The sequence below is a fragment of the Lagenorhynchus albirostris genome, chromosome 1 (genome assembly GCF_949774975.1).
Source record: "Lagenorhynchus albirostris chromosome 1, mLagAlb1.1, whole genome shotgun sequence".
Lineage (NCBI taxonomy): Eukaryota > Metazoa > Chordata > Mammalia > Artiodactyla > Delphinidae > Lagenorhynchus > Lagenorhynchus albirostris.
This window is the reverse complement of record NC_083095.1, coordinates 121,452,142-121,479,821: the sequence shown is the minus strand read 5'-3', so window position 1 is coordinate 121,479,821 and position 27,680 is coordinate 121,452,142. Positions and strand designations below refer to the sequence as shown.

The 27,680-nt window shown below is 38.3% G+C and overlaps 2 protein-coding genes across 10 annotated transcripts; one reads left to right on the top strand and one right to left on the bottom strand.

Moving 5' to 3' along the window:
* On the bottom strand, nucleotides 1–27,465 carry LACTB (lactamase beta). 8 transcript variants are annotated; one of them, XR_009540939.1, is made up of 11 exons: nucleotides 27,049–27,465; nucleotides 26,552–26,618; nucleotides 24,829–25,019; nucleotides 24,193–24,544; nucleotides 23,109–23,274; nucleotides 12,894–12,984; nucleotides 10,545–10,673; nucleotides 9,326–9,478; nucleotides 7,235–7,509; nucleotides 5,098–5,204; nucleotides 1–1,043 (listed from the first exon to the last, which is right to left on the bottom strand). XR_009540939.1 is itself a non-coding variant. In XM_060151368.1 (9 exons), the coding sequence occupies exons 1-8, from the start codon at nucleotides 27,409–27,411 to the stop codon at nucleotides 9,371–9,373; spliced, it is 1,467 nt and encodes a 488-aa protein (XP_060007351.1). In that variant the 5' UTR covers nucleotides 27,412–27,465; the 3' UTR covers nucleotides 6,984–7,509; nucleotides 9,326–9,370. The 8 variants fall into 8 exon arrangements, 3 of the variants coding, with proteins under 3 accessions (XP_060007351.1, XP_060007336.1, XP_060007327.1); XR_009540937.1 differs by lacking the exon at nucleotides 1–1,043 and adding an exon at nucleotides 1,419–1,948; XR_009540934.1 differs by lacking the exon at nucleotides 1–1,043 and having other exon boundaries at nucleotides 4,142–5,204.
* Nucleotides 376–3,915, top strand: RPS27L (ribosomal protein S27 like). 2 transcript variants are annotated; one of them, XM_060151404.1, is made up of 4 exons: nucleotides 376–533; nucleotides 1,424–1,532; nucleotides 2,494–2,604; nucleotides 3,718–3,915. In XM_060151404.1, exons 1-4 carry the CDS (start codon nucleotides 528–530, stop codon nucleotides 3,744–3,746), a joined length of 255 nt encoding a protein of 84 aa, XP_060007387.1. In that variant the 5' UTR covers nucleotides 376–527; the 3' UTR covers nucleotides 3,747–3,915. The 2 variants fall into 2 exon arrangements, with proteins under 2 accessions (XP_060007387.1, XP_060007381.1); XM_060151398.1 differs by lacking the exon at nucleotides 376–533 and adding an exon at nucleotides 544–840.
* Nucleotides 27,466–27,680: the final 215 nt, after the last annotated feature.

Here is a 27,680-nt window from a genome sequence, read left to right as displayed (position 1 = left end):
ACGTGTTAATGGTTTTAATTAATAATATTGTTTTTAATACATAAAAGAACAGAGGCATCACCCATGTGCCCGCCCGCAGGGCAGCCGAGAGCGGAAGGCTTGGCGGCGGGACCTACGACAAGTGACCAAGCGTGCCCAGCCGGGTCCGCTCTGCAGCGGTGCCGGCGCTCCCGAAGCCCGAGGGGGCTTCCCATCCGGGCGTGCACCGCCTGAGCCCGGCCCCAGGAACCACTTGCCCAGAGCGAAGCCCTGGGGACGGCGGCCTTAGCCCAGGAGCCCGTTACGTTCGCGGGCTTTGGAACTCGAATGGACGAGGGGCTCGGCACCTCCCCTCGCCCGCCGCCCGCGGATCCCGGCCGGAGCCAGCCCTCACCACAGAGAGGAGCGCCTAGAGTCAACGGGCCCGCCGCTCCGCTCCTCCCAGCCTCCTCTATCCCGGAAGTTGACGCCGCGCTCCCGGTCGCGTGCTGCTTGCTTGGGGTGTCGCCTTAGAGATCTGCACGGGCTGGGCTTGCGAAAGGATCAACATGCCTGTGAGTTGTTTACTTTCGGGCTTCGCGTTTGTGTCTGCCTTCTCTGTAAGCCGAGGGGCCCCAGGGGCGGGCTAGCTCGATGGCTCCGCGGGCCCCCGGGTCTCCCGGCCGAACGCGGCTCGGCTGCTCGGATCCCGCGGCTCTTTCGCGCGTCGTGGACTTGTTGGGACTTGCCCGGCGGCGCGGCAAGTCGGGCCCTGCCTGGGCGTGGAGCCGTTGGGACTGCACCCGGCGCCGCCCTGGGTGCAGTCTGGAGTCCATGGCCGGGAGGGGACAGCTCCCCGGGTACCTCAGTCAGCCCTCCTGGGTTTCGGTGGGAACCCGCGAGGCTGTGACCGTTGAAGTCTTCTTGCTCTCCTTTTGCTTCGTGGGTCTTGCCCCCTGTGCCTTCTCTTGGAAGCGATTTCCTACTTGTTTCCTTTTTGAAAAGTGTCTTCGCAGTTGCCTTACAAATTATCAAGGACCGTCTCGCGTCAGCCACTTAAAAGAGTTCTTATCAGATGTTGAACCCTGGGGGCAGAAATCACCTCGGTGTTGGCATTCGCCGGGTCTACCTCAGCGACTTGTACTCTCAGCGCGTCCAGGGTCCGGATCACGTTCTTACTTAGCACCACAGTTTTATTTTCACTGGCGACTGTTATTAGTTAAGAAGAACGGAGCTAACCTTACCACATGTTTCCTGATCGTTCCCCTTAACCGGAACTTGGAGAACACAAGCATTATAAAAAGTGTTGATGAAAGTTAACAGGCTTTAAAATAAGTAACATCTAAAGTGTTGTCTCTGCTGAATATGACTGTTATTCCTATTTTTGCATGTATATTTCACATATGGTTAAATCGGCCAGAGTTGTGGTGTCATTCTAGTAGTAATAATATGCTTTTTTATTCAGTTGGCTAGAGATTTACTGCATCCTTCCTTGGAAGAGGAAAAGAAAAAACATAAAAAGAAACGGCTGGTTCAAAGTCCAAATTCTTATTTTATGGATGTAAAATGTCCAGGTAAAATTTCAAACTTTAACTCCTTTCCTAAAGAAAATTTCTATAAGGATTACTTACAGAATTTCTGTAAGGGTTACTCATAGTGTTCTGTATGTTTCGATATTAGGACCCGAAGTGGGATTACAGAATTGGAATGTCATAAGGGTTATTTCCATAATAAACCACTTTAGAAACATTCGGGTGGTGGGGGTGTGTGTGTGTGAAGATGGGACTCCACAGGGGACATGACATTGGACTTATTAAGTCTTTAAGCTGTTCAGATGATAAGTTTTCTTTTTCACGATGCAATGAAAAGTATATTGATTCTTCAGTGTAAAGCTGCGGGGTCCGGTATGGTGGTCATTAGCCATATGTGGCTACTGAGTACTTGAAATGTGGCTAGTCAAAATGGAAAAATTCTTTCTCATTCTTTTTTTCTTGAGGTATAATTGACATAAAACATTATATTAGTTTCCGGTGTGTGATCTCATGATTCCATATTTGTATATATTGGGAAATGATCACCACAATAAGTCTAGTTAATATCTGTCACCATACATAGTTACAAAATTTTTTTTCTTGTGATAAGAACTTTTAAGATATACTCTCTTAGCAACTTTAAAATATTCAATATGGTATTATTGACTATAGTCACCATGCTGTATCTTTTTTTTTATGCTGTATCTTTAAGTGTGAAATATACACCAGATTTTGAAGATGTAGCATTGAAAACAAAAAGGCTTTGATTATATGGTGAAATAATAATATTTTGGAAATACTGAGGTTCAATAGAATATATTATTAATTTCACTTTAAAAAAAAACTTGTTTTTAATGTGGCTACTAGAAAAGTTTGTTACGTATATGGTTTGCTACTGCACAGCACTGAAGTTCCTAATCTTTTACAGGGTCTTTACTAGAAATATGTTGAACAGGTACTGTGTTTTTTTCTGCTTTTCACTTTTAACACTTCCCTTTTTCAGGCTGCTACAAGATTACCACGGTTTTCAGCCATGCTCAGACAGTGGTGCTTTGTGTAGGTTGTTCAACCGTGTTGTGCCAGCCGACAGGAGGAAAGGCCAGACTCACAGAAGGTAAATCATTTGGCATTTTCTAACCCAGTGATCAGATTTTATGATTTTAAAATCTCTCTCTTTACTAAAAATCAGTTTAAAAGAAATCTTAAATTCATAATTACCAAAATAATTTTTATCTTTTATTGCTCTTTTAGTAAAGAGTGCCCTGTTCAATTAGATAAAGTTGTACTCTTGACCTTGTAAAGAATTGCTTTATCTATTATTTTTCTTAGTTTAGAGCACCTGATTCTGTTGTATTTAGTCAGTTTGCTTAACTTGGAATGTTAGAGATAAATCAGAATGGAGCAAAAGAATAAATACATAAGATATCTAAAAACAGGATTTAAAAATTTCTCCTGTAAATATTTTGTTTCAAATGTACTTGGTACATATGATTTAAGATAGTTTTAATCATTGCTAGCTAAGCAACAGATAACTATATGAAAATGTCAGAGGTTTGATTTCTCTGAGCAACTTATGATTAATATAGTCTAATTTTAATTCTTTCACTTTTGTGAAGAAAAGATAATACATATGTATATAATTTTCCATAGTAGTACTTAGAGATTTACAGTTCAATAGTGATATTTGAAATTTGCTTGTGGTATTTTGAGGAGCTGTGAATTCCATGTTATTCTCATTGGAAGAGTTAATAAGTGGATTGCCAATAAATCCAAGATCTATTTGGTGTGACTTTGTGAGATCTAACTGAAATTAACACAATATTTAAATGCAGTATTGCTCTTAAAAATGTACTTGCAAGATTGCCAAAACCTTTATATCATGCCATGATTTTAGAACTTTGTGTCCATGTGCCGACAGATGATTAAAAGGGTGCATCTGTACCAGAATTTTCCTAAAAGATCTGAAATGAACTCTAATCAGAATTATTTTCTTGAACTCCATTATAACATTTGAGAACAGAGAGTGACAGTCACATCAGAGTAAATTCAAATATAAAAGATATCTTTTAGCAAATTTCTGGTATAAAAAAATAAATAACCTATATATGAATATTACTCTAGTATTTCTAAGACTTAAGCTTTTATGTAAAAAGTATTTTTTGTCATTAAAACTGTACCAAAGATAGAATAGACTTGTGTTTAATATGCTCTTGTGATTCCTTTGCAGGGTGTTCATTTAGAAGAAAGCAACACTAATGACCCACACAACTTCCTGAATTCGTGTTCTATCACAGAAAGCCTTATCAGTTCAGTAATTCCAGTTAATCTACCAAGATAATGTAATTATGTTTAATTTTGTAAGGTATACAACAGCGCTCTCCTATTTTGCTGTCAGTTTTTCAATAAAGTTTTGATTATGGGCAAACTTCTTTTTTTCAAGTATGTGTTAATGTACTATACATTTATATATGCTGTGTATATGAATTTGGTTTAAACATTTTTAAAAGGGTATTCTGATTAGTTTGTGTCTCACTTCAGGAGTAGAAACTTTAAATATTTGATTTTCAGTCCTTTTCCAAATTTCTGTGAGGGGGCTAAATGATTACAAATTCTAAATATAGTTTTGGTATTGTAACTATGGAAACACTTATAGAAGTACATATTTAATGCAGTAACAATCACTGGATTTATATGCCCATAACATACTGTATACTTTAGTACAGTAACTGCAGCTGGGGTCTGAGTTATAGAAAGCTCTTTTTGGGGCAGAAAATTTGAGAGGAGGAATCAGGAGTAGCATGATTTACCCAGGATGTTCTGGCAGGGGGCAGTAGACGGTATTGAATTCTCTGGTCCAGACAGGTGAGCACTCCTGACTGAAAAATGTGTTAAGTGGTTCTGTTATCTCATTGTCACTTTTATGGTTTATGAAGTGGCCCTCGGGAGTTAGGGGGTAGAGTGTATCTTTCCCTCTCTAGCACCTATATGACTGCTCGTTAGATTGGGAAGATAACTGCTTCTCTTTTACCTGTTACCTTTAAGGCAGGCACTGAAGACAGTCATTTCCTATCAAGAGGTGTTCCTACATATATACACCCCCAATCCGAGAGACTGATCCTTTAACATACTGATTGGTATATCAGAGGAATGTTGCATGAGAACTGAAGAACTATGGAAAGTTTGGAGCGTATTTAATATATAGAGAAATAAATAACTCAGAGCTTCCCAAACTTTCTTGGTTTATGGCATCTTTAGTCTCAGTAATTTTTTCATGGAGTGCCCTGGCCAAAAGAAATACCTAACAGTTAAATTTATTAAGTAGTTAGGTTCTAGCAACTGTAGTAGCCATTTGAAAAAAAAGAACACATAAATTAAAAGCAAAGTGATAATTTTTACCTCATTCTTAAATTACCTACTAATGGAATGAGTGTGCCTTTTGGGCACTGCAGTTTCTCAAAATTGGGATCATGTTGGACACTGCCATCCTCATTTTTTTCACATTGATTTTTGCATAGTACTAGCTTTTTATCACAGCAGTGGCTCAAAACCCAGCTTCACAAAGATACATCATCAAAGGGAATGTGGTGCTATCTAATGTAACAATTACCTGGAACTAGAAGTTTGCCTGGTATCCAAAAGATGTCAAGTATCAATGTTTCTCCCATGATGCTCCAAGCCACTTCAGCTTGCACAGTTTAGGAACCTTGGAAAAATCTGTGGTAAATAAGGAGCAAATTCCTGAAAATGTTCTTGGAAATAGTATTGGAAGAAAGTATTGTACTTTAAAGAACCTATCTAAGGATTAATTTAAAGAGATACCTGGCACTGGGAACTGAATGGTATATTAAGTTTTACTTCATTATTAATCTAAACATATTACTGGGTTTGAAAAATGCTCAGTAGAAAACACTCAGACTTTTCCAAACTTCAAGGTTTGCCACATACATTATTTACTGAACTTTTTTCTTTAATACTATTATTTATATTGTCTTCATTGAGCAGGCTCAGCGGCCATGGCTCACGGGCCCAGCCGCTCCGCGGCATGTGGGATCTTCCTGGACTGGGGCACGAACCCGTGTCCCCTGCATCGGCAGGCGGACTCTCAACCACTGCACCACCAGGGAAGCCCTGTAGACATGTTTTAAATTCTCTTGGGTATATACTTAGGAGTGGAATTGCTAGGTCATACGGTAACTCTGTATTTAGCTTGTTGAGGAACTGCCTGTTTTCCAAAGCAGCTGCACTATTTTACATTCCTACTAGCAATGCACAAGCATTCCAATTTCCTACATCCTTGCCAATACTTGCTATTGTCTATTTTTTTTATTATAGCCATCTTAGTGTGTGTGAAGAGTTATCTCATTAGTGTTTGATGTGTATTTCCCTGATGACTAATGATGTTGACCATATTTAAATGTGCTTATTGGCTATTTGTGTATCTTCTTTGGAGAAATGTCTATTCAGATCCTTTGCCCATCGTTAACTGGGTTGCCTTTTTATTTTTGAGTTGTAAGAGTTCTTACGTATTTTAGATACAAATCCTTTATATATATGGTTTGCAAATATTTTCTCCCATTCTGTAGGTTGTCTTTTCACCTTTTGTCCTTAGAAACACAAACATTTTAAATTTTTAAGAAGTCTAATTTATCTAATTAGATATGGAAAACAGTATGGAGTTTCCTTAAAAAACTAAAAATAGAGTTACCATTTGATCCAACAATCCCACACCTGGGCATATATTGATATCTGGAGAAAACCATAATTCGAAAGGATACATGTACCCCAATATTCATAGCAGACCTATACCAGGTTGACTGTTATTTTCTTACCTAGCAAATCCTCACATTAGAAAAAAATTAGGGAGACTAGTCCTGTCCGATTTAGTTAAAAGCCTACATTTTACATTTTTCTTAGGGAAGCAGGTTTAGTTTCGCTTATTCTACAGGAACAGAATACTGGAGCTGCCACTGCCTTCTGGACCCAGAGCTCAGGAGATGCCAGCTTCAGCCCTGGTCGATATTTTGTGTTTGTATTCTGAAGTCCATGAGTGTCTTTTTCATTTTTTCATTTCACATTTTATATATCATGCTATGTATATAAGAGAGGGGGTGTGTAAAAGCATGACTCTACTGTGCCATCTTTGTCTTTAATTTGCATATTAATAACAAAACTTGTGTATTTTTTATTTGCAGCCAGATTTACTAATTAAAATCCCAATACATGTTTTTTTATTCAGTTTATGTGACTTAACTTTTTTATTTTTGCTAAGCGCTCCATCTATAAAATTGCATGCCACTAACTGTCCTTTTATTGGGTCTATAAATTTTTAGAGATGCTTTTTTTATGGGAAGACAAGATAATTTTAGAACAGGCTTTTGAGTCAGATATGCCTGGATTTGAAATGAGTTCTAATGGTTAATGCTTGTGTGACTTTGGGCAAAATAAGTACAATAATTTCTATTTAATCAGGTTGTTTTGAAGATAACATATATAAAGTGCTTAGCACAATGCCTGACACATAGTAAGTACTCTGTTAATAGTATTCTTTTAAATAAAAAAGGATCCTGTGTATTCAAAATCAAGCACTTTCAAGTTCTGTTTTTTTCTTCCAAATTATTTACCCACTTCATTACCACACTGGAGCATAGTTGTGTTAACTATTGCTGCAAAGGAAGTCACCCCAAAATTTAGTGGCTTAAAATAATGATGACATTCTTTTTCATGATTCTGTGGGTTGGTCTTACCTGGGCTCACTCATGCATGGAGGCTCAACTGGACTGGAAGGTCCAAGATGGCTTCAGTCACATGTCTGGTACTGGCCGTCAGTTGGGTTATCCAGTAAGGTAGTCTGGTTTCCTTACGTGGCCGTCTTGGGGGCAGTGTTCTTGGAGGGTGAAGATGCAAGTTTGATGGCCTCTTGAAGCCTAAGCGCTGGAACTTGTGCAACATCATTTCCCTGGGTCAAAGCAAGTCACAAGGCCACCTCTGGTTCAAGGGAGTGGAGAAATAGACACCACCTCTGGTTGAGAAGAGAGGCAAAATCACATTGCAAAGGAGCATGCACAATGAAATGGGAGGAATTTGTGGCTATTAAAAAATTTTTACCACATGTTGGGAGAACTCCGATATTTATCAAGGTTATTCATTCTCTAACCCATGAACACGTCCACAATCAATTCTTAAAGAAATGCTGTATTCATTTCCCTATTCTGGATGAGCACAGAATATAAGTGGGAAATTTACATTAGAGGAAATCCAGATGGCCAATGAACATATGAAAATAGGTCTAACTTCACTAACAATAGGTAAATGCAAGTAAAAACAACCAGATACCATTTCCCATCCATTGCATAGTCAAAAATTGAAAGTCAGTGTTATCATATAAACAACAGAATTAGGTTCAACCATATAAAATTGTTTATATTCATGCATTTTTGAGGTAGAAAAACTGCAATTTCATACGGTCAAAGGATGTTCCTTATAGCACTGCATATAATAGTAAAAAAAAATCCATCAATAAGAAAATGGATAGTATAATGTGATATAGTCATACAGTGTAATATTTCATAGCAGTTAAACTGAATTTATATTTACCAACTTGACCAGATCACAAAACAATGTTAAATTTAAAAGGAGAGTGTAGAAAACATCTATACTATGGTGCTATTTGTGTAAATGTAAATAATACAATTTAATACTATATCAGATACGAATATATGTACTTGGCTGTGAAAGTATTAAATAAGGGACTGGAAGGATATACCCCAACTCCTGACAGCAGATTCCTGCAGGGCAAAAGGAGTGGGACTTTGGGTGGTGGTTCTAGGGGTCTTCAGCTTTATCTATTATGTTTTATCTATTAGTATTTTTTAAAATATTTATTTATTTGGTTGCACCAGGTCTTAGTCGCAGCACGTGGGCTCCTTAGCTGTGGCATGCAAACTCTTAGTTGTGGCATGCATGCGGGATCTAGTTCCTGGACCAGGACACGGAGTCTTAACCACTGCACCACCAGGGAAGTCCCTAGTATTTTTTAAATGAAGAATATTTGACTAAATGTTAACATTTTAAATTCTGGGTATTGGGATTATATGGGTATTTGCCATGTGAACCTTTTGTGCTTTTTAGTATTTTTTTTTCTTTTCACAAAATAAATGATCAATTAGCTATTCTGGTATCCTCTAAGAAACAGAACTCAGACTATTTGAACCTGAATCAATAGAAAATAACAATATAATTCTTTAAGCCTATAGTTATGAAAATGTAACTGTAAAATCCTAAAAGGTTACAAGGTGAGGTTATTATTCTATAAAAGTAATCTTTTTTCTTTATAAAATGCAATAATGAACTCTAACCCATCTATGTTATTTCTATTAAAAATTACAAAGGCATATTTCCATAATCTCAGCTTTCAAATCTGGGGTAGAATTTTAAACTTTTGTATTCTGTGATAGGAAGGTAAAGCAAATCATTTGTTGTCAATAACCACCTTGACAAGTTGTAAATTTCAGAAAAAAAAAAAAAAGAACTAAAACACAAGAAATTTGTGTCAAGTTCTCTTGTGTTCTTTTCCCTAATATTAAGGATCAGCCACACCAGAATTACCACTTTGGAAGATGTAGAAATTTATCAATGCTGTTTCTAACAATATTAAGTAAGAAAATAAGTTATCATAACAAATAGGAATTCTATCTGAGGTCTGTGAACCCCTGATGTTTGTACATTGGTTCATTCTCTGAGAAGATTGCCAGCTCTTCTCCGAGCTTCAACAAGAATTTAAAAGGTGAAAAACCAGTTTAAAACAAGTACCCTGCTCATAATGCACATTCACTAACTTCACAGGGCTCTTCACACTTCGTGGTTCTTCCCGCACAGACAGTTCAGTCACGCTGCACTTCTCCCGGACACCCAGACAATGCTCTTCCCTCCTCTCCCAATGTAAATGTCACCTCCTTGGCAGCTCCAAGCAGTTCGCTCTGTGGTCTGTGCTAAGGTTCAAAGCTCACATTGATATCACATGATCAAACTAAAAATATGTATCTGCCAATATCAGAAGTATTTTTTTAATTGCCATTAATTTGATTTGCTTTTAGTCACGATATTTAATGTTTAAAATTTAGAATAACATTAAAGGAAGGCATTTTATATTTATCAAAGACAGCATGGATTGAAAAATTTGACAAATATGAATAGAAGACCTAAAGGTCAGGAGAAGCCAGAAAGAAATAAGGAGATGAAATGCATCTGTTGTAGGGAGCTGCTTTCGTTGTACTTTGACCCCTCAGAAATATCCATCTACTTACCTTCACAGATCAAAGTGGAGTGAAGAAACAGGCTGAGAGCTCAGAACTATAGAAAAGCCCTCTTTTATTAGACTGTATAAAAACTGATTTCTTTTTGAATTTTCCTGAATTCAGTCTCCAATATTTGTCATCTATGGCTGTTACACAGTATTTCCCAGTACCTCAACACTACAATAAGCCATTCATGGAGCCAGTCTCCAAGATAGTCCCCAATGAACCCTATCCTCTGGTATTTAGCCTTTGTGTAGCCTTCTCCCACATTGAATCAGGGTGGGTCTGTGTGACCAGTAGAATTTGGCATAGGTGATAGTGTATGACCTCCAAGGGTAGATTATGAAAGACATTGTGGCTTTTGCCTTGTTTCTCTTTAATCATTCAATCTGAGGGAAGCCATAGGACAGTCAAGCAGACCTATGGAGAAGTCCATGAAGTGAGACATTGAGACCTGTTCCCAAAAGCCAGCAAGTAACAGAAGCCTCTTACCTATAGCCACATGGGTGAACTATCTTGGAATGAGATCCTCTAGCCTCAGTCAAGCCTTCAGGTGACTGAAACTCCTGCTGACATCTTGCCTGCAGCCACAGGAGAGACCCTGAGCTAGAACTATTCAGCTAAACTGCTCCCAGAACTTATGAAACAGAGAATTTGTGAGATGGGGTAGTTTGTTATGCAGCAATAGATAATTAATGCTCATTACGCTAAATAAAAGATGCCAGACACAGAAGGCCACATATTATATGATTCTACTTACATGAAACATCCATAATAGGCAAATCCAAAGAGACAGAGAGTAGATTGGTGGTTGCCAGGGCCCGGGAGTAGACAGGAATGCAGAGCAAATATTAATGGGTATAGGATTTCTTTTTTGGGTGAAGATGTTCTGGAATTGAATGGGTACACAATCTTGTGATTATACTAAAACCACTAAATTGTACAGTACACTTTAAAGGTTGAATTTTAAGGTATATGAATTGTGAATTCTATGTGAAATTACTTATTTTTTTACATTACAGACTTTGATACCTGGAAGTGGAGTGCAGCTGTAACAAACACCTGAAACGTGGGGGTGAATTTGGAAGAGAACAGTAAACAGAAGTTGAAAGGACTTTGAAAAGAGTGTCAGTGAAAGCCTGAGGAACCCTGAAGAAACTGTTTAGAAGTATGGTGGCCTTTGAGGAGGCTGCAGGCATGGACTTAAAGGAGAGTAAGGAAAAATGTTACTGGAAATTGGAGGAAAGAGGATTATTGTTCTCCAGTGGCAGAAAGTTTAGCAACACTGTTGCCTGCAAGACCACAGAAAGTAGAAAATATGCCTAATGAACTGGGTGAATCTAGCTGAGATTTCCAGACACAGTGTTGACTCTTGGCTTCTTCTTGCTGCTTATGCTAAAAAGGAGGAGAGAGAGAAGCTAAAGGAAGGACTACTGAACAAAAATGAATCAATAATTGATGGTTTGGAAAGTTCCCAGACTCCCCAGATGGCAAAAGATGCTAAGATTAGGAAACAATTTCAAAGCAAAGATAAAATTTACAGTACTTCCAGGAAAAAAACAGTCTAAAGACAAAGTTGAGGGTATGACTATAAAACCCTTTATGACTGTGGAAAGAACCAAGATGGTGCCTCGAAAGCTATTTAAATAACAGGCCTTAATAGAAGCTTAACAGTGTTTTCTCCAATTGTCTCAGCAGAATTCTAAGTTAGAGAGGGGTATATTTTGAAGAGATTTGGAGGTATGGCTTTTTTTTATTAGCATGAACCTCAATGAGATTAGCAAGAACCTCAATGGGACTCACAAAGTTTTTAAAAAATTATATTAGCAGGAAGACTGTTAACTTAGACTGAAAGGAGAGTACAAAAGAGCCCTTTGGACCCTCAAACTTGTACAAGCAGAAAGCAGGCTGAGAAAGCCACTCAGATGCAAACACATATTGCCTCTCATGAAAAAAACAGTAACTCAGAGGGCAGAACTAAGAGCTCTGAGAACACAGCCAGGAGCCAAGAATTATTCTCAAGCCTTGAGTACTAATCAAGCAGCTGCCAACCTGTGTCTGGTTGGATGTGGGGAACAAATAACATCTTCAGTTCACAGGTCTTAGGATCTGTGAGTGAATGAGCCATTTGGGAAGGATTTCCTCCAGGACCAGAGAAGTCTTTAGAAGACTACAACATCTTATCTGAAACCTCATTACAGACCCTGGTGCCAAACCCACCCAACCAATCTACTCCTAAATTCCTGAGCCTCAGAAACCATGGGATAATAAATATGTGTTCTTTTAAGATGCAATAGATAACTAATATACCATTTCTCATAATCTTGTTTCTGCTGTCATATTAAAAGAACAATATTATGAGGTTCCTGTCAAATGAGATTTTCTCTATACTATACATTTAAAAAGTACATTTTTATCAGAATGTTTTATTTCAAGAATTAACACTTTTTTCAAAAAGTAAAAATATAGTTACTTCCCTGAGTATAAAGAATTCATCTTACAATAAAAGACAATTACAAAATTAAGCAATTAGAGGTACATAATTCTCTGCATTCAATTATACTCTATTACAAATTCATTCTTTAAAATCTCATGTATTTGGGGACTTTAATGTTTCAAAAAAACAAACAAAAACAAAATCATAACGGCTCATTTTGCACCTGTGATGTTAAGGCATGTCTGATCTGTCTTTATCAAATTCCAGAGCAATCTTTAAAGCAGTGTTGTTGAGGCCAACAGATTGCATGTTACATATGATAGAAACAACTGTTCCTCTTGGGGGAAACTTGTTATTTATAGCTTCTGCATCCAGTTCTTCAGGAAGGACCAGTAGGACACTACTGGCACCCACTGCACCTCCAGTGTGTGAGGCATAATGCCGTTGCTTCCTACAAGAACCATATGTTTGCTTCTTTTCCACAACACCCCATGCCATTGCATATTTACCCTCTTTATCCCAAGACATCTCTGTGTTAGGCACTGGTGTCCAAATCATAAGCATTGTTTCTGGTTTGAGATATCCAGGTAAAAGATTTTCATTTGAGTTCTTAAACAGCCCGACTTGGTAACCATACAGCATTGCATTCCCAAATTTCAGAAGGTCACCTACTGTAGACAGAAATCCACCACCAGCCCATTTATAGGAGTTATCCACGTAAGGTGTGTTGACAAGACGTCTCTTTTTATTGTAAACATAAAATCTAAAATGAAATAAGAATAGTCATTAAAAATTTGATAGTCTATTATTGACTTCATACATGAAGATGAATAGGAAAATGTATAATGAGACAGATTGTATTTCACTGTAGTGAACATACTTTCTCAGAAACTAACCACTAATTTTCAGTATGAAAATGAAACAGAGATAAGTGAGTAATTGAAGTATAGAAAGTGGGTTGTTTTTTCTATTGGCAAGGCTTGCCCATGCTAAGTGTATCAAACTTCTAATACCTCTAAAAAATGTACTGATTAGTACTACACATGATATTTTCCCTGTGCACATGCAGAAACACCTAATGTTTGGTAAACATTTTCAGTCCCTGGGCTCAATGAATCATGTGCCACATGTAAATTTTATAACTGATAATGTATATATGGGAATGTTCAGAAATAAGATTAATATTTGTAAGGAGACTATTTCTGCTGGTTAAAAATACATAGAGATACTGTGTATAATGATGTGATGTGGTACTTTCTTGGTGTAGTGGAAGAAGCAGGAGTTAGCAAATCTCAGTTTGAATTCCAACTCTCACCCTTACTGGCTATGCTTATTTGATTTGATTAACGAACACTTATACCAGCGGTCCCCAACCTTTGTGGCACCAGGGACCAGTTTCACGGAAGACAATTTTTCCACGGACCGGGGTGGAGGGGGGATGGTTTCGGGATGATTTAAGCACATTACATTTATTGTGCAATTTATTTCTATTATTATTACATTGTAATATATAATAATTATATGACTCAACATAATGCTGAATCAGTGGGAGCCCTGAGCATGTTTTCACTTGCCACTCACTGATAGGGTTTTGATATGAGTCTACAAGCACTTGATTTATTATGGCCTCTGTGCAGTCAAACCTGTCTGCTAATGATAATCTGTACTTGCAGCCACTCCCCAGCACTAGCATCACCGCCTCAGCTCCACCTCAGATCATCAGGCATTAGATTCTCATAAGGAGAGCGCAGCCTAGATCTCTCACATACGCAGTTCACAGTAGGGTTCGCGCTCCTATGAGAATCTAATGCCGCTGCTGATCTGACAGGAGGCGGAGCTCAGGCAGTAATGCAAGCGATGGGGAGCGGCTGTAAATACAGATGAAGCTTCGTTTGCTTGCCTGCCACTCACCTCCTGCTGTGCGGCCCAGTTTCTAATAGGCCACAAACCAGTAACGGTCCGTAGCCCTGGGGTTGGGGACCCCTGACTTATACAGTTCTTACTATGTTCCAGCCATTGTTCTAAGAACTATATAAGTCTGAACTAATTTATTCTTGTAACAATGTTAGGAGGTAGGTAATATAATTCCTGTTTTACAGATGAGGAAACTGAGGCACAGAGAATATAAATAACTTGTCCAAAGCCACAGTTTTTAAGAGGCAGAGTTGGATTAAAATCCAGGCAGTCTGTTACCTCTCTGCTTCCATCCTAATTTGTAAAATGGGGACAAAAACATCTACTTTGCAGAGTTAGAAATAAATGTATAAAGCACTTTGCATATTTCTGATAGGTACTTAATAAATGGTAGCTGTTATTCATTCAATCATTCAACAGTTATTGATGGAACACTATGTGCCAGGCACACTGTTTGGATGTTGGGATAAAGTGTAAACAAAAGAGAATAACCTCATGGGGTTTCCATTCTAATATGAGGAGATGGTACCATAAACATTAGGTACATGAAAAGAAATCACAAAATAAACAAAAAAAGGACACCTGGCTCATGAGCCTCCTTCCTTTCAAGTTTCATAATAAAATGGTGTTTTAGGGCTTCCCTGGTGGCACAGTGGTTAAGAATCCACCTGCCAATGCAGGGGACACGGGTTCGAGCCCTGGTCTGGGAAGATCCCACCTGCCGTGGGGCAACTAAGCCCGTGCGCCACAACTACTGAGCCTGCGCTCCAGAGCCCGTGAGCCACACCTACTGAGCCTGTGTGCCACAACTACTGAAGCCTGCATGCCTAGAGCCCGTGCTCTGCAACGAGAAGACACTGCAATGAGAAGCCCACGCACCGCAACGACGAGTAGCCCATGCTCGCCACAACTAGAGAAAGCCGCGTGTAGCAATGAAGACCCAATGCAACCAAAAATAAATAATAAATAAATTTATTTTTAAAAAATGGTGTTCTTAGGTTTTCAGTTTGCTGACAGTCTCACCCGTAATGACCTTCATCTTCATCCTAACTTCGTTATTCATAAAGCACTGTCAGACCTGAATCTCACCATCACTTTAAACTGTTTTATCACTAAGGTCTCAAACTCAGACATTTCTTCCTAGGACTATGACTTCCAACCCTTCCAACTCTCCAAATGAACCTGCTTTCTGCCCTCAATGGGACCTTCATCCATCCCCCTTGGGTCGTCCCAATTTTCCCAGGTGTTTTAGTTCCCAGTGGTTTCCCCTGATTTTCTCTTCTAGGCTGAACTATATCAGCTGTGGTCTCATTAGCACTCTTTTGAACTAACACTACACCAATCCATCAATCCTAAATAAATCTAGGTACCCCCTTATCTATCAAGAAAGGCTCCAGGAATTCATATAACAAAGCTGACTGGTATAAATTCATACTCTTGCTAAGGGTCTTCACTGCTGTTCTCAAATCCTTTTATTCTTTTCCTGGGTACTCCTTGGTATACTCTTCATAATAGGTATTCCCAATCTCTTCCACCCTCAGTCCTCTACCCTATCTCAGGCCCAGTCATTTTACTGAGAAGACTGAGGCCATCCAAAGTGAGCTAGAAACTCCCATCTTTATCTTAAAATGCATTTACATCATCATCCAATCTTTAAAAATTTTCCTATTGTTTTTAAGAGGCATTTTTTTAGTTGTCACAATTATTAGAGGGCTCTTACTGACATTTAGTGGATAGGGGCCCAAGGGTCCTAATGTCCTGTGGTGTATGGGAAAGTCCCACACAGTGGTGCATTCTCCTATATCCTGTGAGATCAACTATCCTACGAGATACCCATGTAAGTAAAGAATCTGTTTATAACTAGCTGAGCCTAGAACCCTCTCCATTTTATATGTAAATACGAAGTACTTTGTACTCTACAATGTATTTTTCTTGAATGTAACCACTATGGAAATTGAAGATCACACTCTATTTTGCTCAAAACTTCAGCCAGAGTTAGCCACCAAGGACATGAGTTGAAGCACCAATGCAATAAACCTGTATTGGTCTGCATTTTGTTGTCACATTTAAAGTAATTTTATGTATTAAGTTGCAGTTGACTTTATTATGTCTTCTCGTGTTGTTGTGAGTAAACATTATCATATTGAGATATTATTATAAATTAAAAATATTCCTTTTATTTCTTCTTTATATTTTAGAGTATTGAGTGTAGGTTATATGATCTCTTTCAATTCAGATATTAAAGGAGGTGTTATTACATATTTGTTAAATTAAGGGGCAGTGGTTCTAAAGGCACTGATACTCATTGTTCAGTATAATCTAGCCCTTGCTTACCTATTTGACCTCATCACGTACAACATCTTGCCTTACTTTTTTCATGCCAGACTTCTTTCTGTATTTGCAATAAGGCACACTAGCTTTCCTTATTATTCGTGTTTCAACTCAACAAACATGGCCTAAAACCAATATATTTTAAATAGATCTCCCCACTAACACCCTCTCCCTCTATATCCCATCACCCTGTTCTATTTTCTTCTCATATCTGAGATTCTTAGTTTACATATTTGTCTGTCTCTTCCCATAGAATGTAAGTTTCATAAAGGCAGGAATCTTATCTACCTGGTTCATTGATGCTTCCCCTACCTAGAACAGTACTGGCCATCCACTAAGTACTTGGTAAATATGTTGAACACATGAAAGCATCATTTGTTGGCTAGTATTTAATGGAGACCCCTTGCAAGGAACTGGAGAGAAAAGAAAAACCATACACCCGTGGCTGCTCTCAAAGGGCTAACTGTCCAAAAATCTTGTGGGACAGTTCTTAAATTTCAGAGCACTGTATGAATCACCTGGAGATTTTGTTACAATGCAGATTCTGCTTCAGTACATCTGGGGAGGACCCCAAATTCTGCAGTTCTAACAAGCTCCCACGTGATTCCAATATCACTTTGAGTAACAGGTTGTGGGATGACTAGCAAGATGGATGTGAGGAATCCTGAGCACTAGTGAGAGCTAGCCTTGTTGAAATGGTTCCTCACTTTGCTGGGGAGCAAAATAGTTCAGTTTGACTGAAGCAGAGAGCTTTAAAAGGTGATGCCGGAGGAGTAGATATGGGACAGGGCACAGCTCATAAAGGACTTTCTGCGCCATGCTAGGAATTTTGACTCCTTCACCTTAGTTCACAAAATGCTCTAGTTTTCTATATCCTAAGGGAAAAAAAACCCTTTTCTTTTTTGTTTTACCCCTGTTACAGCTTCCAGCTACCAGTCCTTTCACTCTCATTTATTGCCAAACTACATGAGACAGTCTGCACCTGCCGTTTCCATGCACTCACCCTCTCCATTCATTCAATTCCGTAAAATCTGGCTTCTGTTCCCCCATCTCTACTAATCAGCTCTCTTGCAGGTTATCAAGATCTTCTAATTCCCTTTTTATGGTCCTCATCCTAACTGCCCCTGTAGCACTGTGACCCAGCACTTCGCTGACACTCCCCGCAGGCCACTTTGCTCTGTGCTCTCTCTTCTCACTCTCAATCCTATGATTCCCCGTATCCCTCCAATCACCAGTGGTTCCAGTGTCCCACGTCTTCTCTTCTACAGAGATAACTACAAAACTGCAGCTGTACCACAAACTCTGTTCCAAATTTACCATCGGATTTTCTACTAGCATTAATAATTCTCAGATTCCTTTTTTTCTCAATGTTGTTTATCAGAATCGGCATTGGGCCTCATCCCTCCCTTCAAAATTCGTAACTTTGAAGGGACAGTGGGCATATATAATTTGAAAAAGGACTTCTCTTTCTTCTGTCAAGATTCTTATATGTCCCCCAAAAGTCCAAGTCATAATATTGGGTGAAGCAGGAGTGACCACAGGTATGTGCTCTGAAGGTTAAAAGAGAAAAAAGTCTACAGAGGATCTTAATATGCTCTCCTGAGAACCAATGATTTGATACGTGGTCTCCTCAGTTCTCAAAATGAACATGTCCAAAACTACTCTCTTCTGAACCTTCGTATATTTCTCCTCTCCATTAAAACCTTTCTTGCCTCTCTTGCCCTCAAATCTCTCATATCCAATAATGATAAATCCTCATTCAACCTCAGCTTTCTGTCTGACCATTCTCCCTCCTTCCATTCCTATGGCCACTCCTGTATTTTAGGTTCCCATTACTTTCTGCCCCAACTCTGATTACACTTTTATTTCCCGCCAATCAAATCTCAAAGAAGCCACATAACAGAATAACAAAAATGTTTTCTCACTGAGAAATATATTTATTAAAGTGAACTCCAAGTTTTTAAAGTAGGAGAGAACTACCAATCTATTTTGGTTAATAATCAGCTTTGTGCAACTTTTAATAAAGCATTTCAAAGCACCTACATCAAGGTTGGAAATTAGGATGACTCAGTCACTCCTCTTTTAAAATATAAATTTATGGAGAATTTTAGACTTTAATCTAGAATTCTAAACTTTAAAAAGGTAAATTCAGCCTTTAATCTTTTGATTCCTCTTCACAGAGGACAAATTAATGACTTTTCATGAAAATAAATTTGTTCAGCTGAATGATAACTTTATTATTTCAAATTCTTAAGGAATTTCTGCACTAAAAAGAATGGAATTATAGACACAAGTTCTTAAGTTACTAGGACATCTTTGTAACTGAATAATTGATAGAATGATGCCAGATGACAAACAGCCTCTCCCCACTTATTTAAGAATCCCTAGTTTCTACACAAGATTATATTATCACAGAAATATACATCTACAAACTCATAAATTCAAAATAAATTTTTAAAAGCTTCTTAAATGCCTTTACAAACAATTATGCATCACTTTGTATTTTATTGCTATGAGAAGTTTAAAGAACCACAGAATTTAAAATACATATTATAAACACCCAATCCCACTCTAACATTTAGCATTAACATGGACTGAACCTACTACTAGAGTCCATCAGCTAAAGCATAGAAAACAGCTTCATAAGGAACAATGCTTAATTTTAGAAGATACTCTAGAAAATAAAGATAATAAATAATAATTAAGATAATAAGAAAAGGTAAGACCATATCTATACTGTCAAAATACAGCAAACCCTTCAGAAAACATTCATTTTATTTGATTTTGGTCCTATCCAACTATGAAAGAGATTTTTGTTGCAAGTATTGTGCCAAACACAGAGAAAATATGAACAGAGTCTAATAATAAGCTAATGCATTGACTAAGGATTCCCCCATCAACAAACTGAGTGTCTTTCAGTGGCAAGAACATTCACTCCATTCCCCTGTGGTCTTTGCTTAAAGAGTTATTTAGTTTACTTGCGTATACAGACTATACTTGAAATACAGAATCAATATCTATTTACATATACAGAATCAATGTTCCCAGTCTTCCATTTAAGAAACCCCAGTTTTATTCAGGACAACAGTGCACCCAGCTAAAAACTAATTTCTCTGCATTCCTTACACCTGAATGTGCCCTGTTGCTAAAATTCTGGCCGAAGAAATGTAAGTAGTATTTTGGAGTGGAATTCTGGGGGAATACCTTAAACAGGTGACAGGCACTGGGAGGCACTATTTTAAACACACACACATACATACAGAGAAATGATAAAGATGATAAATATTTACTCTTGGGATATAGTAACTCTAAGAAGCCTAGGTCAAGATAATGTAAACATATTTAATTTATGATTATACCAAGGGGTCAGTAGACTAGATAACAAAGCTGCAAACTTTTGCTGGAAATTTTATTTCTTGTACAATGGTACCATAAAACAAATGAACGGAAACATATGCATTTACTAAATTTTACTTTAAGGTTTTTTTTTTTTTTAAACACACATCTTTGAGAAGATTTCTTTTACTCCCTGAACTTCTCCCCAAAGCTGGTGAAATAATTACTAAGCTCTTTTGAAATAATTACTACAAAAATAAAAAAAGAATCAAGAGTTGAGCTTTAGAGGCCCTAACAGATACTGTATCAAGTAAAATAAAAACAAAGCAAATGGACAGAACATTTTCCTTGCTAACATGTTTCCTTCTTCTTTTAGTGTCCTATTTTATTTCTGCAGCCTATTTAATCTACCTGAAATGAATCACTTACCCCTTTAGCACCACTGGGCACAACTAAAACCTAAAGAAAAAACCCAGAGTTGACAGCAACCTTTAACAATAGAAACAGAAACCCACTGCCTTTTTCAAAGAATGGGAGATAAAATGAAATTAACTCAATCATATGCCATATTTTGATTTCTGTGCATCATAAATTAATCACTCATTAATAAAATAGTAAATGATAGCTGCCTTGCAGTCTGCACATTCATGGAGCCTTAATTTTCAGCTGAGAAAAGAGGCTCAATGATTCTCCCTTATATGTAAGTGTAGGCATCTGTTATCAAATGCCTGGATTTGAATCAAAATAAGGTCATGCATCTATGCCATTTTTATTAGAGAATGTTTTCTAGATTCAACTGACAATTTCAGGTATTTGTCATTTTTTTCTCATGCTTTCCAGTAGAATATAATGTTGGACCTAAAAATAATAAACACTGTCTGAAGTGGTTGAAAACTACAGGCCATTTCCATCATTACAAAGTCTACAAATAACAAATGCTGGAGAGTGTGTGGAGAATAGGGAACCCTCCTACATTGTTGCTTGGGAATGTAAGTTGGTGCAGCCAGTATGGAAAACAGTATGGAGGTTCCTCAAAAAACTAAAAATAAGAGTTAGCATATGACCCAGCAATCCCACTCCTGGGCACATACCTGGACAAAACTGTAATTCAAAAAGATACATGCACCCCTATGTTCATAGCAGCACTATTCACAATAACCAAGATACGGAAACAATCTAAATGTCCATGAACAGATGAATAAAGAAGATGTGGTACATATATACAATGAAATACTACTCAGCCATAAAAAAAGAATGAAATAATGCCATTTGCAGCAACATGGATACAACTAGAGATTATCATACTAAGTTAAGTCAGAAAGAGAAAAATACCATATGATATCACTTATATGTGGAATCTAAAATATGGCACAAATGAACCTATCTACAAAACAGAAACAGACTCACAGACATAGAGAACAGACTTGTGGTTGCCAAGGGTGGTGAGGAAGGGAGAGGGATGGACTGGGAGTCTGGGGTTAGTTGATGCAAACTATTACATTTAGAATGGATAAACAACAAGATCCTACTGTATAGCACAGGGGACTGTATCCATAATCTCCTGGGATAAAACATAATGGAAAAGAATATAAAAAAGGACTGTATATATGTGTATAACTGAGTCTCTTTGCTATACAGCAGAAATTAGCACAACACTGTAAATCAACTACACTTCAATTAAAAAAAACATAGAGAATAAAAAAGAAAAAAACTACGGGGACTTCCCTGGTGGAGCAGTGGTTAAGACTCCAATGCTGCCAATGCAGGGGGCTTGGGTTCGATCCCTGGTCAGGGAACTAGATCCCACATGCACGATGCAACTAAGAGTTCGCATGCCACACTAAGGAGCCTGTGAGCCGCAAGTAAGGAGCCCATAAGCTGCAACCAAGGAGCCTGCCTGCCACAACTAAGACCCAGCTCAACCAAATAAATAAATATTTTTTAAAAACCACCCCAAATAAAAAAACTACAGGCCATTTAAAAATTAAAATTCATTGCTTGCTGCTAACCTAATTTCTTTTAGGTTCAAAAAAACTTCTTTCAGGCTGATTTGCAATGCATATTTGATCCTTTTGAATAAGCTGGTAATTTAAAAATGGTAACTTAACGAAATACAACAGAAAATTGAACAAAACTAGTATGGGGATAGGAGGATAAAGCTACAAAATCTACCATTTCATCTAGTCAAGTACCATTTAGCCATTTGTAAAGCATGTTCCCTAATGGAACCGTAAAAAGTAACAGCTGATTTAAACACAGTTAAATGTGTTGTTACCTTTCTAACAAACCAAATAATAATAAGAGTAAAATGGAAAAGAAAACACCATAACAGTAAAACTCATGTTAGTCTTTAGTCCCCAAATTCTCTTCCAATGCCTCTTTTACAAATTACTTGTAAAAATTATGATAAAATTTTAGTTTGATATATTTCAATAAAATGATTTTCAAACTTTTACAGTGGAGAAACCTGGTATATACCACCTCAACAAAGTGATTAAAATTACCATCACCAGTAATGGAACAAATTGAACTCGTGTGACTTCTGAGAGACTTGACGACTAAATGCAATGTGTGTGCTTATATTAGACTCTGCACCAGAAAAACAAGTTTTTTTCCTTTTGTTATAAAGGACATTATTGGGACAACTGGCAAAATTTGAATAACGTCTGTAGACTTGATATGAACCTTGTGTTGATATTAATTTCCTGGATGTCCTTATCTTTAGAAAATACACACTCAAGTATTTATGGTTACCATTTAAGTATAAGGGGCACCATGTCTGCAACTGATTTCCAAATGGCTGAGAAAAAAGTAACATAGAGACTGACAGATAAAGCAATGTGGTAAAATGATTAACATGTGGGGAATCTGGTTGAAGCGTATATGAAAATTCTTTGTACTACTTTGTGTAACTTTTCTATAAGTATGAGACAATTTCAAAATTAAAAAAAACAATTAAAAAAAGGTAAATAAAGCATGAATGAAAACATAAAAAAAGGGATGATGGAAGAGCAAATTATAGATGCCCGTGATGGGTGCAATTTTAGTTTAATTATTCATGTGCTTAAATTATTATTGCTATCTTTCACCTAAGGATCTTGGGGTACTTCAAATATATGTGTATTTGAAAAATAAAATATATTTTATTTTCCTTACATTATAGGTGGAAAAACAGACATGTAGAAAAGGTTCCAAAATGTGGCAAGTTGATTCTGGAATGGAGACAAGCAAAACGTGACTTTAAATTGATAACAGTGTAAAGATGAACACCAGACACACCAGACATACCAGAAGGTATTCATTTACCTTGCTCTATTGTAAATCACTGGCTCATTTTCTTCCTGCACAGTTGTCAGCATATCCAAGTCATGGAATATTTTCTGCATATAGTCCAAATATTTATATCCTGAAGCTCTTTCTACTATGGCTGCCAATAGGGTATAGCCAAAAGTTGAATACAAAAACTGACTACCTTGAGACATCATTTTAAGGGGGAAAAAAAAGAAAATGCTTCATTATTATTTAAAAACATGTAAAATATTTTCCCACTGAAAATTGGCATATCTTTAAAACTAGAATGTTTTACTTTAGCATTTAGGTAAAGATCATGGATGATATATTAACAAATTTAGTCAACTTTGCAATGGCCCTGCTTATTCCATGTCTCTAACACAAGAATAAAATGATGATCCATATACTTATCAGTTTTTTTGTTTGTTTTTTTTGGCTGCACCGAGTGGCCTGTGGGATCTTAGTTCCCCAACCAGGGACGAACCCCGTGCCCCCTGCCATGGAAGCACGGGAGCCCTAACCACTGGACCACCAGGGAATTCCCACAAACAAGTTTTAAAATGAAAATGGAATACAAGTACATAAGCCTGCAATAAATTTAAAGATAAAGTGGTTTCAGTAGGCATCATATCAAAAAATATACAGAAAAAGTTATTTTTATAGATCAGCTTTTTGGGAAATAAAATTTAGTTGATGCACACTAATTTAAGAAATGAAAGCACAAAAGAAGTTGAACAATTTAAATACTAAGTTAAATACTAATGAAATACTAAAATATTAGCAATACTTTATCATGCCAACTTCGGTTTAGATTTTATTTGGAGAATTTTTCCAATATTTAATTTTTTCCATGAATATCTTGATACTGAGAATCCTCTAAATGTCTAGGTAGCCTCCAATGAAGCTAAATCAAACAACTAGCTGCCTGGATGCTAGGCTTTGTTAAGAACTACAGACAAAAAAGCAAACATCTGACAACAAAACCCATGCCATAATCATCAACCACACTGAATGCACTCAGGATGGTATCATTTTGCATTTTCTGAAAATTAATACTTCGGTAATGATGACTTTGTAAAAAGAAGAAATTAACACTCACCAGGTTTAAAGAACAAAGGGTCATTTTTAAATAATCTTAGGGATTCAATTGAATTTTCAAATTTTTCTTTCAAATATAATTCGCCTTGTTCAAAATCATTCTTTTTCTTGCAAGGTTTTGAATTTCGGCCTTTGGCTTCATTATCTTGCTCTATCTTAGCTTTAGCAAAGTCATTCTTTTCATTACTTTTGCCTCCTTTTACTTTTAACTCTTTTTCTTGGTCAGATTCCATCGTCCCTTTCATCATCTTCAAGGCTTTATAAGCTTTCTCTTCTTTCACCTTTTTCATGTCCTTTTCATAATGACGAATTCCACTTAAGTGGGAAATCAATAATCTTGTTGTGACAGAAACCTAATTGTAAAAACATGAAAATTCAATTACAATATTAAACTGCATAATAAAAAGTTAGTAGCCCTGGAATAATGTTTCAGCAATATTTTCCATTTTAAACTGCTGCTAGAATAATGTGTCATGTACACACCTTTAGCCTCAAATTTCAGAAAAATACCCACTCGGTTATTATCTGGATAAAACAAAACTTTAATCCATTAACATTAAAAACAAACCAAAGAATCCTATGAAAGCTTTTAAACCACTTAAATGTCATTAGAAAAATGAACTGTGAGATTTATTACCTTTTCACCTTCATATTCTTTTTCTGGGAATTCAGGAACATAATGTTGTACTGGAATATCAAGATCCAGTTTCCCTGCTTCCCACAATTTGGCAATAGCAACCATGGTGAGGCTTTTGCTGATACTAGCAATTCTCATAACTGTCTCTGGCTTGCATGGTACACGGTTCTCAACATCAGCATAACCTAAACCTTTGGGGAAAAAAGCAAAAAGTCACTATTAATAGGCTTCATGGTCAAAGGAGTCTTCAAAAACTGTAATAATACTACCTTAAAACATTCTATGTGTTTATCTAAAGGAAAAGATATTTCACTTGTATAAGTTAATTAAAACTCAACATATAAGGGATGAGTCTTAGCAATACTGACAACAGTAAGCCTAACAATTTAACCTTATAACTAAACTGAAATTGTACACTGTACACAACAGTAATTTTCTGATTCAGTTACTAATGTTTCTTAGCTTATCTAAACAATTTGGTTATTCCACATTTTAAATAAGTTACTCTACATTCTTTAAAGAAAATATCATTGTTCTTCAGATTACATTTATTCTTGATTTTTGAGTGACTTTCTACTGAATTCCTTAAAATAACCAATAAAAACAAATGTGAAAAGATGCGGTGCAAACCCAATCTAGTTAATCATTAATTTAATTCAGCTGCAAGTCAGAAGAAAAACAATGTACCACTAATTTAAAGCTCTTTCTAGAAAATATTTTAAGTTTGGTTTCATCTTCTACAGGATAAAGATGTGGAAATCTGAGACATACAAAGAACTGAGATCTGAAAAGAACGAAAAGGCATACAATAATTATTTTCACCTGTAAATGTAAATTATGCTGAAAAATATCTGCATAAAAACAAAGCCTCTGCACCAGAAAAACAAGTTTTTTTCCTTTTGTTATAAAGGAAAAAAAGCTCTACAGAGCTGACTTTTATATAATTTTGGATTACAATATCCGTCATAAATGTTGATCGGGGTACACTTAAACTTGAAGGAAGAATCATTTCTCTTTAAATTCAAAACCTTACTGCTCCTATCAACTTCTAAAGGTACTACTTCCTCTAAACGATGTCTGAAACAACATTTCCTAAAAATTGAGTTCCTAAAAACCTTCTGTGATGAGTTGGACCAATTTGTGTGCAATGAAAAAATAAATCAAATTATAAAATGCTTTGATAAAAGTATGATAAAATGCTTAGAAGTCTCTCTTCCAAAGCTGCTTGCTTTTTGTTTGAAAAAAAAGCTGACACCTCTGCATAGTAAAAAAAAAAAAAAAAAAAACTAATAAAGTAGATTGTAAGCTCATTAAGGACAAGGAGTCATGTATATCCCTTGTTCTTAGTACAGTGCATTTTACAGAATGGGGGACTCAGTAAATTGTTGACTGAACTAAAAAAGAAAAACATTAAATTCTGACGTTTTATCTAGTCATAAGGGTTATCTACAAATGTGCAGTTAACAGACCGTTCTATACACCACTTTGAGAACAATACAACAAACCATCTTTAAGACTTCAGTTTACTCATCAGAGTCACACTTTAAACCCTGCTGTTTATAGAAACTCCAATTCTTTAGTTTGTTAGTTTTCTCTACAGTATGTATAGTTTTATGAAAACTGAACAGCACTTCATGGGATTCACGCCAAACAGTAACACATCAAGATTTCATTCACCGACTGGCACAAAACAAGCCAATAAATAAAACTATTCTGAGCCCACCTTCTGACCAGACTTCTTTTCCATCTACAGAGACTCCAACCACAATGCCCGGTGCGCCCACCTCATCCTAAGAGCCAAGGGGAGAGAACGGTTCAAAGACAGGCCGAAATCCCTCGCACGTCCGCCAGCGCCTTCCTCTGGTGGGGCTTCCCTCGGCCCGGGCCCCGCCCACCTCGGTTCGGGGCCCCGCCCACCTCGGCTCGGCCGGCTGGGAGTTAACCGTGAGGGGTGTGCCCGCTGGGAGCACTAAGGGGAAGGGGCGGTCCCCGAGGCGGGCCGTGACCTCCGCCCCGACTTGGGCAACCCCCCGAGAGCGTCTGACCGTGGCCGGGAGGTCGGGACACGGGAAGTCTTTCTGGGAAGCCGACCGCGGGCAACCAGCCGCCCGGGGTGGCGTCCGCTCGCCCCGAGAGATGACCACCAAACGGCCTCACGCCGGGGTGACGCCGGGGGTGGGGCGCCGGGTTCCCGGCCGCCTACGCCCCCCGTCGCCGCACCTTGATTCTGTGCAGGAGGTCGCGGCTGCGGTCGATGGCTCTGGCAAAGCGCCTGGAGTGCGGCGGCGTCGGGGTCTGCGGAGACCACTGGGCGAGGGGCTGCTCCTGCAGCGGCAGCGGCTCGGCCTGAGGCGGCGTCTCAGGGTCTGGGGCCGCGGTGGGCGGCGTGGGGGACGCACCCCTCAGCCCGCCGGCCAGCTTCACCCCAAGCGCCAGCCCGAGACCCAGCCCGAGGCCTCCGACCCAGCCAGGGCCGAGCGGCGGCAGCCCGGCGCGCTGGTGAGCTGCACGCCGCCCGCAGCCCCAGGCGCAGCTCCCGTGGGTCACGGCCCGGTTTGTCACGGCTGACAGGAGCCGGTACATGGCGTCTCTGGCGAGCCTGCAGCTTCAGAGCTCGCGCAGGCCTGGCGGGCGGCAGAGGCGCGAGGAAGGGAGGGGAGGGGAGGGGGCGGTGACCGCGTTCAGGCCCTAGCAGTCGAGGCCCGATGGCCGGAGCGCCGATCGCATCGAGTCCTTCCTCTCTTCCTTTTTTCCTTTGCCTCGTCTCTTGATATTTCTTCATCTTTCTCCCCCCCACACACTTTTCCTTCTCTGCCTCCCCTTAGATCAAGTGTCACCTCCTCAGAGAAGCC

Excerpts from the sequence above, each read along its gene's own strand:
- RPS27L (XM_060151398.1), top strand. The coding sequence starts at position 613 with ATGGCTCCGCGGGCCCCCGGGTCTCCCGGCCGAACGCGGCTCGGCTGC. Across the intron at positions 1,533-2,493 it reads TATGGATGTAAAATGTCCAG|GCTGCTACAAGATTACCACG; the intron begins GTAAAATTTCAA and ends TCCCTTTTTCAG. Across the intron at positions 2,605-3,717 it reads AAAGGCCAGACTCACAGAAG|GGTGTTCATTTAGAAGAAAG; the intron begins GTAAATCATTTG and ends ATTCCTTTGCAG.
- LACTB (XM_060151344.1), bottom strand. The coding sequence starts at position 27,411 with ATGTACCGGCTCCTGTCAGCCGTGACAAACCGGGCCGTGACCCACGGG. Across the intron at positions 23,275-24,192 it reads CCCTTTGTTCTTTAAACCTG|GTAGTCAGTTTTTGTATTCA; the intron begins GTGAGTGTTAAT and ends TGATGTCTCAAG. Across the intron at positions 12,985-23,108 it reads GTGATTTACAATAGAGCAAG|ATTTTATGTTTACAATAAAA; the intron begins GTAAATGAATAC and ends ATTTCATTTTAG.